Source organism: Pongo pygmaeus, chromosome X, assembly GCF_028885625.2.
Source record: "Pongo pygmaeus isolate AG05252 chromosome X, NHGRI_mPonPyg2-v2.0_pri, whole genome shotgun sequence".
NCBI lineage: Eukaryota > Metazoa > Chordata > Mammalia > Primates > Hominidae > Pongo > Pongo pygmaeus.
The window spans coordinates 106,548,921-106,561,832 of NC_072396.2; the positions used below are offsets into that span (position 1 = coordinate 106,548,921).

Below are 12,912 nucleotides of genomic sequence, written 5' to 3' on the forward strand. Positions count from 1 at the left end.
TTGGCATGATAGATTAAAAAAACACTACTCACCTATATGCTATCTATAAGACTCTCACTTCATAAAAAGTATAGGAAAGTTAAAAGTAAAAGGATGAAAAGAGATATATAATAAAGACATTAATCCAAGAATCAACAAGGGAATAAATTTCAGGAACTCAACTGAGCTCAATAGAGCTGAGTTGCCAGGTGTCAGAGTAACTGATAATTCCAACATCTAATTCATCTTGGTGTTGGCATCAATTAATTGTCTTCAATTCAAATAGTGACTTTCCTGGTTTTTGATAAAATTAGTGATTTTCATTTCTATCCTGGAAATTTTGTTTATTGTGTAAGGAGACTCTTTATCCTATTTAAATATTCTATTTTAGCATGCAGTTTTCCTGGTTAGTTTTATTGTGTAAGTTCTGGCCTACTTCTGTGGGCTTTCATTCCAATAACAGTTTAGTTACCTGAGCCCTTGTAATTCTACTTTAGTCTGCTTTTCCCGGTGCTCCTACTTAATCTCTGATAGCGGTCTCCTCAGTCAGACTACTTACAAGGGCCCTGGTTGTGGGGCAGGAGTTGGAGCTTCTCCGTAGGTTTCTGTTGGACTTTTCCTTTCTTAATCTTTTGGGCAGAAATTTCGCAATTATTTTCTTGGTCATTTTTGTCTATACTTATTGGTTCCTGAGTGCCAGACACTCCCAAACCTGATCTGGGATATATGGGAGGTAAACACCAAACCCAGGGAACTCAGCATTTTGTCTTTTTTTTTTTTTTTTTTAAGTCAAGTATCCTAGCCATCCTGCCCTCTTCTTTCCAGCTCATAGAGTTTTTTTTTTTTTTTTTTTTTTGGTTTTGTTTTAGCCATTGTCTGTTAAATAATTGTGAGGTTATTTAATTGTATTTAGACAGTAGGGGCATAGATAAGTGAATCTATACCATCTTATTTCAGACTTGGAAGTCTAGATTCTTTTTATTTTCTCAAATTCTATGTAAATGGAATCATAAAATATGTACTCATTTTTGTCCAATATCTTTCACTCAGCATAATTCTCTCGAGATCAACCATGTCGTTTCATGTATTATGTTAATTTCTTTCTATTGATGAGTATTATTCTAATATATGGATATACCACATTTGTATATCTATTCAGTTTTTGGTAGATATTTAGTTTGTTTCCACTTCTGAGTGATTACAAATAAAGCTGCTATAAATATTTGTGTACAAGTCTTTTATGGTTATAAACTTTCACTTCTTTGAATAAATACCTGGGGTTGGAATGGCTGGGTCATGTGGTAGGTGTATGTCTAACTTTTCAAGAAACTACCTGTTTATCAAAGTGATTGGACAATTTTCATTTTCCTCAGCAATGTATGAGCGTTTCAGTTACTCCACATCCTCAAGAAAAGTTGGTATAATCATTTCAGCTTTCTAATAGGTATCCAGTGGTATCATGTTGTCATTTTTCCTTTTATATAATTTGTTAATTGACAAAATAATTGCACATATTTATGCACATAGTGATATTTTGATACATATAGTGATCAGATTATGATAATTTGCAAATCCATTATCCTAAACATTTGTCATTTCTTTGCATTTGGAACATTCAATATCCTCCTTCTAGCTATTTAAATCTATATATTATTGTTAACTATAGTCATCCTACAGTGGTATAGAATGCTAGAACTCATTACTCCTATCTAGCTGTAATTTTGTATCCTCTAAAAAAAATCTCCCTTCCTTTCCCAGCCTCTAGTATCCTCTGTTCTACATTTTACTTCTATGAGATCAACTTTGCTTAGCTTCCACATATGAGTAAGAACATGTAATGTTTATCTTTCTGTTCCTAGCTTATTTCGCTTAACACAATGTCCTCCAGTTCCATCTCACATTGTCATTTTAATGTGTTTCTCAATGACTAATTATGTTGAGCATCTTTTTGCTTCCCATTGGTATATCTTCTTTGATTATGTGTCTATTCTAATATTTAGTCAATTTTTTAATTGCACAGTTGGTTTTCTTACTATTGAGTTTTGAGATAATTCTTTATATATTGTGGATACGTGTCCATTACGAGATAAATGATTTAAAAGTATTTGCCACACTCTGTGACTTATCTTTTTATTATTGTAACAGGGTCTTCCAAAATTCAGAAGATTTATTTTGATAAAGTATGATTTTGGTGCCATATCTAAGAAATATTTGTCAAATCTGGATCACTTTTGTTTTCTCCTAGTTTCTTCTAGACTTTTATAATTTTAGTTTTAACATTTAGGTCTATGATGAGTTTTAAGTTAATTTTTGTAGATGATATAAAGTATGAATTGAATTTGTTTCTTCTTTCCTTCCTTCCTTCTTCCTTTTCTTCCTTCCTTTATTCCTTTCTTTCTGTTTTTTTTCTCTTTTTTTTGCATATGAAGATACACAAGGTTGCTATTTTCAGTGCTCTTCATTGCCTTGTGTATATTAATGTTTCCCTCTTGGAAAAAAAAATCTGCAAGTAAGGAATTCTTTCCCCTTTTGGATATTTCAAAATGTCTTTTTTCTGCATTCATTCAAAAAATATTTCCACTGGGTATAGCATTCTAGGTTGACAAAAATATCCTTCCATTAATTCAAATGTATGGCTCTACAAAATAAAGCCCATCAGTCTTTACCAAACTCTTCCTTAAGAAGAGAAGGAATAATTTCCTACTAATATCATGGTATTACTGTTATAAGAAGGCCAGAAAAAGACTGTGCAAAGAAAAACTATAGACCAATGTCACCTATTAAATCCATAAAAAATTAGTAAACCAAATCCAGCAATATATAAAAATTATTATACACCATGACCAAGTGGGATTTATCCTAGGAATGCAAGGTTAGCTTGTTATGAGAGAAATCTAGGACTGTAACACTCCCTCCCACCCCCCAGACTGTGAAGAAGCCAAGAGACCACAAAACAATTCAGACAAGTCTAGCTCGGCATGTAGATGAGTTTATTAAGACTTACATACAGGACATTCCTGGCCAACAGCAGGACAACTCCAGAGAGCTGCCCACCACTCATCTGTAAGCTGCTTTTAAGCTAATTTTCTGGCTCATTGCTTACTTTGTGTGTGTGATGGGAATGTTTCGTTTGCTGTATTTTCAGCTATGCTCCAGGATGTTTGAATTCTCAGGGACACCTCCTCCTTTTCTGGGCACCATAGCTTTGGCTTACTGCCCAGCCTTTAGTGTTCAAGCAGCAAACACCCTTAAGTAACCTGGTAGAGAACCCATCACACTACATAGCTTAACATCTGAGAATCAATTAATGAAATACATCATATCAATAGAATAAAAGTGGAAAAAGAAATGATCATTTCAGTAGACACAGAACAAAGTCCTATAAAATCTAAAACCTGTTCATAATAAAAACATTCAACACACTAGGAACAGAATGGAACTTCCTCAACCTAATAAAGATCATCTATTAAAAACCCACAGCTAGTATCATATTCTGCGGTGAAAGACTAGCAGCTTTTTCCCTAAGATCAGGATGTTTGCTCTTGCTATATCTAGTCAACACTGTATTGGAAGTTCCAGCCATTATAATCATATATAAAATAAACAAAAGGAATCCAGATTGTAAAAGAAGAAGCAAAACTACCTCTATTTTGTAAGTAACATGATTTTGTACATAAAGAGTCCTTTAAAACTCCACTAAAAATTGTTAGAATTAATAAGCCAGTTGAGCAAGTTTGCAGGATACAAGATCTATATACAAAAATCAATTCTATTTCTATATACTAGCAATCGACAATTCTAAAATGAAATTCTGAAAACAATTCAACTTATAATCACATAAAGGGAATAAAATAGGAATGAGTTACCAAATGAGGGGCAAAACTTGAACTCTGAAAACTATAAAACATAATTGAAGTAATTGTAGAAAATCAAAATAAGTGGAAAGAAAACCCACATGCATAAATTGGAAGAATTAACATTGTTAAGAGGGAAATACTCCGCCAAATTAATCTACAACTCAACATAATTCGTAGCAAAATCCTGGCCGTCATTTTTGTAGAAATTAACAAACTGATTCCAAGATTCCTATGCAAATTTAAGTGATACAGAGTAGCAAAAGGAATCTTGAAAAAGAAGTACAAAATTGGAGAACTCGCACTTACTACAAAGCTTCAGAAATCAAAACAATATGGTAGTGATATAAGGAAAAACATAGATCAACGGAAAAGAATGAGAGTCTACAAATAAGCCCATATATTACAGTCAGTTGATTTTTGACAAGTGTGCAAAAGTACTCAGTGAAGAAAAAAATAGCCTTTAAACAAATGGTGCTAGGACAACTGAATAACCATATACAAAAGAGGGAATTTGGATGTTTTCCTCACACTATATATAAAAATTAATACAAAATGGATCAAATACCTTAAATAAAATATAAAACTGTTAAAAGAAAATATAGAAGTAAATCTTTATGATCTTGGATTTGGCAAAGGATTCTTTGATATGACACTTAAAAAATGACAACAAAAAATATTCAGTACCAACCATCTTTGTATCCTTGAGTGAATCCTGATTTGTCCTTTTAGGTTCTTCTTTTAATATAATGCCAGATTAGATTGTTAATATTTCATGTAGAATTGTTGTATTCTCATTTGTAGGTATGGTTTCCCAGAACTCTTTCACCATGCTCTTGTCAATGGATTTTATCATCATATTTTCTTTAAACAAAAATAAAATTATTTTTTCATAGTATGCACACTTTTCATTGGCAGTAGAAATACCTGATCTTCAACGGTCTGACAGAAAACATCTTTGGAAGACAGGGCATTTGAGATGGTAACTCATTGATAACCTGTTACTTCCATTCTTCTTAGTCCTTAAGCATTTTTTTTTTGTAGGAAAGGGGAAGGGTTTTAATTCTGTAATTTGTGTTTTGTAATTCTCACATTTCATCAATGTTTTCAATTATAGATATTCAAAATAGTCATAGATATTTGAAAGAAATATTGTTTTGGTAAAAAAATATTTCCTATAATATTTTTTCTTCCTAAGGTGGTTACTTAGAGGCATAGTTAAACAATTTTTTTTAAGCCAGTGGCAATAACACATTCTCAGTTTGGGTATTTTTCGAGGAATAACTACTGCAAAGAAACCAACTTTAAATTTGATAAATATTTAAGGATGTTTTATACATTCATAACTATCCTTAATTTTGTGTTGCGTCTTTGGAGACTGCTCCTTTGCCATTTTTCCTCTCTGATTCACTGAGGGTTTTTTTTGTTTTGCTTCTGTTTTTGAGACAGGGTCTCACTCTGTTGCCCAGGCTGGAGTGCAGTGGCGCAAACACGGCTCACTGCAATCTACATCTGCCAGGCTCAAGTGATAATCCCACCTCAGACTCCTGAGTAACTGGGACTACAGGCGTGTACCTCCATGCCCGGCTAGTTTTTTGTATTTTTTGGTAGAGATAGGGTTTCACCATGTTGCCCAGGATGGTCTTGAACTCCTGAGCTCGAGCAGTCTGCCTGCCTTCACCTCCCAAAATGTTAGAATTATAGGCGTGAGCCACCACACCCAGGCTGATTCACTGAGGTTTTGATCAGAACTGAAGGCAGTTACTTGTCAGCCAGGTCCCTTGTTTTCCAGAAGAACTCTCCTCCCCCAAGTCAGAGAATTTCTGCTCAAGTCAAGAAAAAGCTTTTATATCCATGGGCCAATCTCTTCTAACAAAATCTAATTCAGGGTGGGAAATGTAGTGCTCTGAAGCAGGTGGAAAATCTCAGGGCTTGATTCAGAAGACAAAACTACATCATTTCTCCCGGCCCCCAATATAAAGCAAAGAGACCAAAGTAAAGAATGTTTGTATTCTCTTTGTCCACGTGGTAATAATAACAGCAATAATCATAGTAATACAGCTCCTTTCTATTCTACCCCACAGCTATCCCTGCCTCCACTAATTCTCTGCTTACCAGTTGTTTGTCCCCTTAAAATTCAGGTCCAGCCTTCATGAAAATAAATTAGAGATAGAAAACCTAGCTGCATGGAAACTTGTGATGCTGAAGCATGTACAATATACATTTTCCCTCATACGAATGTGTTTATTATATCTTACTTGATTTCTTACCTCTAACAAGAGTACTCTGTCCATGGATCATTGTAGGTCAGTGCATCCTGAAGGCAAGAGAGTGTTACAGCACAAAGACCTGCAAAAGCTATATGCACCTCCCAAGATGTGGCTCTCCCACGTTTGAATCTACTTAAGACACTTCACACACTTTATTTGGCCATTGGCACTCTTACTTTATCCATTCTATGAGATTGTAAGTATCTGGAGGGCAAGGATTGTCTCTTATTCATCTCCTATATTCTCTGCACACATGCTTAGATGTAATAGGCTCTTGAGAAATGCCTGCTGAATTTCAAAAAAAAAAAAAAAAAAAACCTTTATGTTTTCCTAAGTGTCTGTTCTAGCTAGCTACTACAGCCCAGTCCTGAAAGCATTTTCATTTTTACCTAAAGCAGTGGTTCTTAAGCTTGAATGTGCATCAGAATCACCTGGAAAGCATGTTGAAACAGTTTGCTGAGCCCCTCCGCCAGTTTCTGATTCATTAGTTCTAGGATAGAGCCTGAGAATTTGTACTTCTAACAAGCCCAGGTGATGCTAATGGTGCTGTTCCATGAACCAATACTTGGAGAACAAGTAAGCTAAAGTAAAAGTATTGCCAACTGATTACTCCATCTGTTCCTCTCAAGATATCAACAATACCAATTTTCAGGAAGGAAACATTCTACGTGAAAGAGACACAGAAGACAGATGTTGTGAAAAAAAACATTGTCACAAATCGTAAAAGGAAAGAAGTAATGATATATACACCATAATTTTGCAAAATTATGACAAGAGAACATCCCTTGCTCTCACTGAACCTGAATCTCTGGGGATGAGGCCCACGAATATACACTAATTACCAAGGGTGATCCTAATGCTCATGGCTAAGGGACCACACTTTGAGAAGTTCTCCTGGATATATTCACAAATAATCATCACAAATCTAAGCTACATCCTATACATTATTCTAAGTTTCCTTGTTCATGTATTGAGCAATAACTTCTCCTGTGTGACCTGAAAAATGTCTCCTTTCCTCTCTGAGCCCTGGTTTCTTCACTTAGCAAATGCATTTCTATCACGCAGCACACTCTAAATCTACCCCAGGCTCTGGCAATGTTACCTCTTTTTCCTTTCTCTATAAATGTAACTGCCCACAAAAACGTAAGGCTACAACAAAGGCTTAGTGCTGTCAGTTTTGCAATTAATAAATGAATTCAGGGTGACAAATCTCAATCTCTTTTTACAGTGGGCTTATGGGGAAAAAAAATCCTCCCTTGGTTGGGAAAGGCAAGTGAACCTTGCAGCTAAAAGAGTAGCCTGACATTATTTTAAAAATACGGGGAAAAACTACAGTAGGTAAGCAAATGTTTTTCCCATCTCATTTGTGTGAATATTCACTTAGCAACCACAAGTATTTCACCTCTCATCATATACCTTTCATCTACTCCCACTCAGTTTACCACTTATACTATCCAGGGTAGAATCAACGCCTTAATGAAAAGGATAGATACCAGATGTAATTGAACACTGGGAGTTATCGTCCAATTCCAGCTTACCTGCCAATATTCATGCTTTCCTTTAGGCCCTTTGAAATGGGCCTAACTTTGAGTTGGATTAGTATACAAATGCAGAGGCTGCTGGATCTATCATGGATATATAGCATTTTTATCAAATTTGCAAGTAGCAACACTGAAAGGAGAGCAAATGTGTTGGATGATAGAATCAGAATCCAAAGAAATCTGATAATGGCAAACTTGGGCACACCTAACATGCAACCAGCATGGTTCCCCATCCATGTGACTTGGGTCCAAAGGATCTGAGAAGTGTCTCCTGGAGAAGACTTTGAGGTATGAGGGCAGGCACACAAAAGCTGACTTCAAATACTGGAGGGTAGATTAACTACCTTGTGAAGGTGTCCAAAAAACTGTCTGAGGACTGTTGGATAGGAGCTAAAGGGAGGCAATTTGGGACACAGTGTAAATAGCATGTCATTGCAAAGGGTTGAGTGACTGTCGGACAACTGTTTCAGATAGGAGGTAAGTTACTGGTGACCGACATGGTTACTTCCAAGGTTCAAATCCTCTGGCTACACTAAGCCCTGTGATTGTGCCACCTCACCGGCACTTGATCAAAGTTGACCCACCTACTGTTTTGCTTGTGGAACTTTAAGCTATAGTGAAAAAATGGCTTCCGCTTCCTGTTTAAGAATATGAGCCCTTAGAAAAGGGAGGTAATAATACTACTTGAGGTTGCAAATAGGTGCTAAAAGCATAATTTATTTATTTTTTTGTAGAAAAAGCTCACAGTCTGGATTAATAGAGCCACCGTCTGGATGGTTATACGGTACACACAAATGCTAACACTTCTAATTAGTGGGATTATATGTAATTGGCTTGAATAAATTTAAAGTGATAAAAGTATTAAGGGCATGGATTGGGACATGTGCATTTATATGTATTCCTTATTGTATTATTCAGCTCAAGCTACCATAACGAAAATATCATAGACCGTGTGGCTTAAACAGAAATTTACTTTCTCACAGTTCTGGATGCTAGAAGTCCCAGATTAAGGTCCTGCAGTGCTCTCTTCCCGGCTTGCAGACAGCCGCCTTCTCACTATGTCCTCACATGGCAGTGATCTCTCTCTATCACTCTCTCTCTCTCCCTCTTTCTCTCACTCTTCCTCTTCTTCTTAAGGCTACAGTCCTATTGGATTAGAACCTGACCCTTATGACCTTATTTAATCTTAATTACTTCCTAAAGAACCTACCTCTAGATATAATCACACTGGGGGTTAGGGCTTCAATATACAAATTTAGGGGTACACAATTCAGTCCATAGCACTTATGTTCATCGTGAACACCAAAAATGCTTGGTTCATAAGACAGCAAATTCTGTTCTACACAAGAACCAAACCAGCTCTCTACTACAGGTCATTAACAGGTATTAGATACGAGTTTATGCTCCACAGAAGGCATATTGTGTTTAGTACAGTGCATGTTAGCAAGTGCCTCTGGCCCCTTTCCCATTCAACCCCAGCCTTGGGTGTCCCCTTCCATTAAGTTGAAAAATACTTTCCAAAAGGCAAGAGCGCTCCGCTTTAATATTCATCTTAAGCAGATCACTTCAGACCTTGTATTTTCATTTCTTCATTCTGAGATAAGGGGGTTAGTCCACATGATCTCCCTTCCCAAGGTTCTCTAACTCTGTGATTCCAACTCTAAAGAAATAGCACCTAGCATCCCCAAGTCAGGACTCACTAGACCTGGAGAGAAGTAAATATTTCCCACGTGAATAATCTGCTAAAACAGTTTTCCTTCAACCATTCTGTTTGGCTGAAAAGTATATCCTTGTGTACTTTTCGTTCCATAGAAGACCACCAACAGTCAACCACAGGAGTCTCAAGATAATGATTACATTGGTTACTTTATTACTACAATAGAAATGCAAATAAACTGTGAAAAGCTGCAAAAGCATGCAACTTCATGAAGATTATGAAGCAATGGAAGCACCCATCATAGCAGGTTAAAACAGGCTTATCCAGTATAGGATGCAAGAACTACATACACAAAGGTCATCAATGGTGAGATTATTGACAGCATCTGCCATCTGGAACATATGCACCAATGGTAAGTTTAAAAATGAATTTAAGGAAACATTGGCTACCTCTGACTTCTTAGCCAGGGAACATAGGTGAGAAGATATCAGAAGATGCCTAAAATCTCTACAAACACATAGGTTTACAAAAAACAAGCCTAAAATCAAGACTCTCAGGTAATGTTGAAATCTGCTGTTGGGAGGCGATCCCCATTTTATGATGTTTGAACACACTCTTTCTCTTGCTGGATAGCTGGGAAGACAAACAAACACAAAAATCATTAACCGTATGTACCTAAGATTAAGTTCAGTTTCTTTCAAAAGAGCTCCTTGCTAAGTCATTGAAGTCTGCATACATGCCTTAAATTTAGAATGCCAAGGCATTAACCACAAATCCTCACATTAGGGTGTGTGCATGTATGTGTGCGTGTTAACTACCTGAATATTCACTACAATCTATAACTGTGGAGGATTTTCTCCCATTTGAGAGATAGAGATATGCTGTTGCCATTTTTTCATAGATGATTCAAGACTGAGATATGAAGCAATTTCTTCGGATTTATCTATCCATATACAACTAGGAAGTTATACCTTTTCAGACAATTTTGACTAACTTTGGAACTCTCAAAGCTAACAAGACAAAAAGTTCCCCTCAACTTTTGCAAATACACTTGGAGTTTCTCCAGAAGGCTGTATTTCTGGAGGGCAAAACTGATCACTTATCCCTTGAGTCTACGAGCCCTACGTGCACCCAAGATCTAAACTTGTTCATCGTCTTTATCTCATCATCAGGTAGAGAAGGCCAAAACTGCAAAGTTTGCATGGATCTTTAGATATAAGACCACTGACCCAAACTGATGGATGCAGAAAAATGTCTAATAAGCATAAAGTGAACAAAACTAAGATTTTTCTAGTGCTAAATCCAATATTCCAAGATTGATTTTTAAGATGGTTTTTAGTAATTTTCCAACAAGAAACTAGTTTTCCCCCCATTCCTATTAAGACTTATGTGAGAACTACTTATATAACCCAAGTAGGAAGAGGACTATTTGATGTTTTTAACTGTTATATTAAACACCACGGTACTCTAATTATTGCTTACTTTGTGGCAAAAATTTACTAGAAGATAGGTTTATTTACTGAACCTATTAACTTTGTCTACTGTTTGTTTCCACTAGAACCCCCCATGACTTACTTTCCTTTGAGGGAAGAGTATTTTTTTCCTCAGTATTAGTTTTCTTCAGTTTTGACCTGTCAAACTTCTCTACTTCCGACAAGTCTGGTTTATCACTCATCTTGACTAGAAGATAGCCTGAAAAGAACAAACACTTTTAAGAAAACTTACCTGGCAGAACTGTCTTCGGACTAAGGGGTCACAAGCAAAAATTTTCACATTTCATATCAATGTATATTCTATCCGCTCATTTTCAACAGAAAAACAGCAACAGATCTTAGAAAAGATATATTTTTGTTAGAATAATTTAACTCCACATCATTAGCCCATTTTTGACAGGCAGTAAATGCCGTTGGATCAGAACGCACCAGAAACCAAGATGCTCCAGAAACCCAGAGCCAATATGTCTGACTCTTCAAATCACAGCAAGGGTAAAATGGAGGTGATAGAAGCACAAGAGCAGACAGGGATAGAATAAAAAATAAAGACTGGCTTTAACCAGTTAATGATTTTGTAACAGGAGATAGCACTATTCGAGCATCTTCACTTTCTATTAAATTACTTTTGTTTTTTGGCATTTTTTTTTAGGAGATGGGGAGCAGCACACACACAAAAAAAAGAGTGGCATAAGTTGTACTAATTTCTTTCTATTTTAAATGCCCAAAGATGACAGTACATTAAGGCATTACAATACACGTCTCATAATAGCTCCTTGTGGCATTGGTTTATAAACGTTGTAAGAAGGGACAGCTAACTAGGATCAAACCCAGGACTTCAGCAGAATGGGATAAACCAAATAAAAGTGAGTCTTGTTTCACCATGTTTTCTCGCAAAGAGAGAGGCAAGGAGATGAGGCTTAGAGGTTCATGGCTGTGGACCTGACGAAATGCCTGGTGCCCTGTGAGCGTCCCGAGTTTGTCCAGAAGAAACAATAGGATACCCCAGAAATCGGAGGGCAGAGTTCTCATTCGCAAGCCCAGCCCCACCCTCGTGTAGTAAGATACTATGTCTAGTGCTTGGGGTAGAATGGAGAGGCCCCCAAGCAGCCAGAAGTGCCGAACATGCCTCCATTCCGTCGAGTTTACCCTAAGACCCTCCTCTACCAAGCCGTCAGACGCCAAGCTCAGAGCTGGGAAACTGGAACTAACAAATAAATAATAGCAGGGCCGGGCGCATAGGCCAGTCTGTCAAGAGCAGTTTGCATACTTTTTCAAATAACTATTAGCGTTTTGTAGCTCCCAGCCTAACGGCCACGGGAGGGGAAGGAACGAGGACCCAGCACCAGAGGGCCCATTCCGGCGGCCCCCAAACTCCTCATCCTCTAAGCCTCCGACCTGCAGCAACTGCGGACAGGCCCCTTTAAGGGTCCGCGCTCCTCGCCTCCCAACCCCGGGGCCTTGTTTCCAGGGACCGGCCCCCGGGAGGGCTCGGCATCGCGCGCAGAAGGCGGCCCCCTAGAAGACAAAGGCGCGGACTCTCTCGGCCGGGCGGCGGTGCAGACGCGAAGCGCCAGCCCCAACCCCGGCTCCTCTGGCTCCCGAAGGCGCGGCATCCCCCGCCTCGCAACCCTGACGCCTTCCCATCCCCATGGTCCTCTGGCTCCTGCGAGGCCGCAGGTCCTCACCTGAAAGCTTGAAGACTCGTGAAAGGCTGTCCGCGGGGCTGACACCCAGGCTCGCTCCGGACCAGGTTAGCGTTCCCGCGCAGAGCCCTACAGTGCTAAGCCCCCCAGCAGGCCCCGCCCCAGCCCTCTCTGATTGGCCAAAGCTTTCCGGGCTCGCCCCGCCTTCCCCTCCTCCACTTGAGCGTACAGAGCCTGCGTCCACCCTCTCCTCTAGGATCGGGGCTTGGTGAAGTCAGAGCTGACCCCGCCTCCCCAGGCCCCACCTCCCAGGCCTCTTCCACTGCTTTAGTCCTGAGGGTCCACATTCCCTTCATCCTGACTACACTCACTCTTTCACAATAACAGAGGCCTCTGCAATAAGCAGACACATCTTGCCCAGTGAGCTTAGAACATCTGGAACTCCGAGGTCCAAGCTGAATGACCGGTATTTAGG

General features: G+C 38.4%; 1 protein-coding gene across 1 annotated transcript; it reads right to left on the reverse strand.

The window, feature by feature from the left end:
- Positions 1 to 9,491: 9,491 nt before the first annotated feature.
- Positions 9,492 to 12,604, reverse strand: TMSB15A (thymosin beta 15A). The gene is made up of 3 exons (XM_054472125.2): positions 12,480 to 12,604; positions 10,877 to 10,993; positions 9,492 to 9,934 (listed from the first exon to the last, which is right to left on the reverse strand). The coding sequence occupies exons 2-3, from the start codon at positions 10,974 to 10,976 to the stop codon at positions 9,897 to 9,899; spliced, it is 138 nt and encodes a 45-aa protein (XP_054328100.1). The 5' UTR covers positions 10,977 to 10,993; positions 12,480 to 12,604; the 3' UTR covers positions 9,492 to 9,896.
- Positions 12,605 to 12,912: the final 308 nt, after the last annotated feature.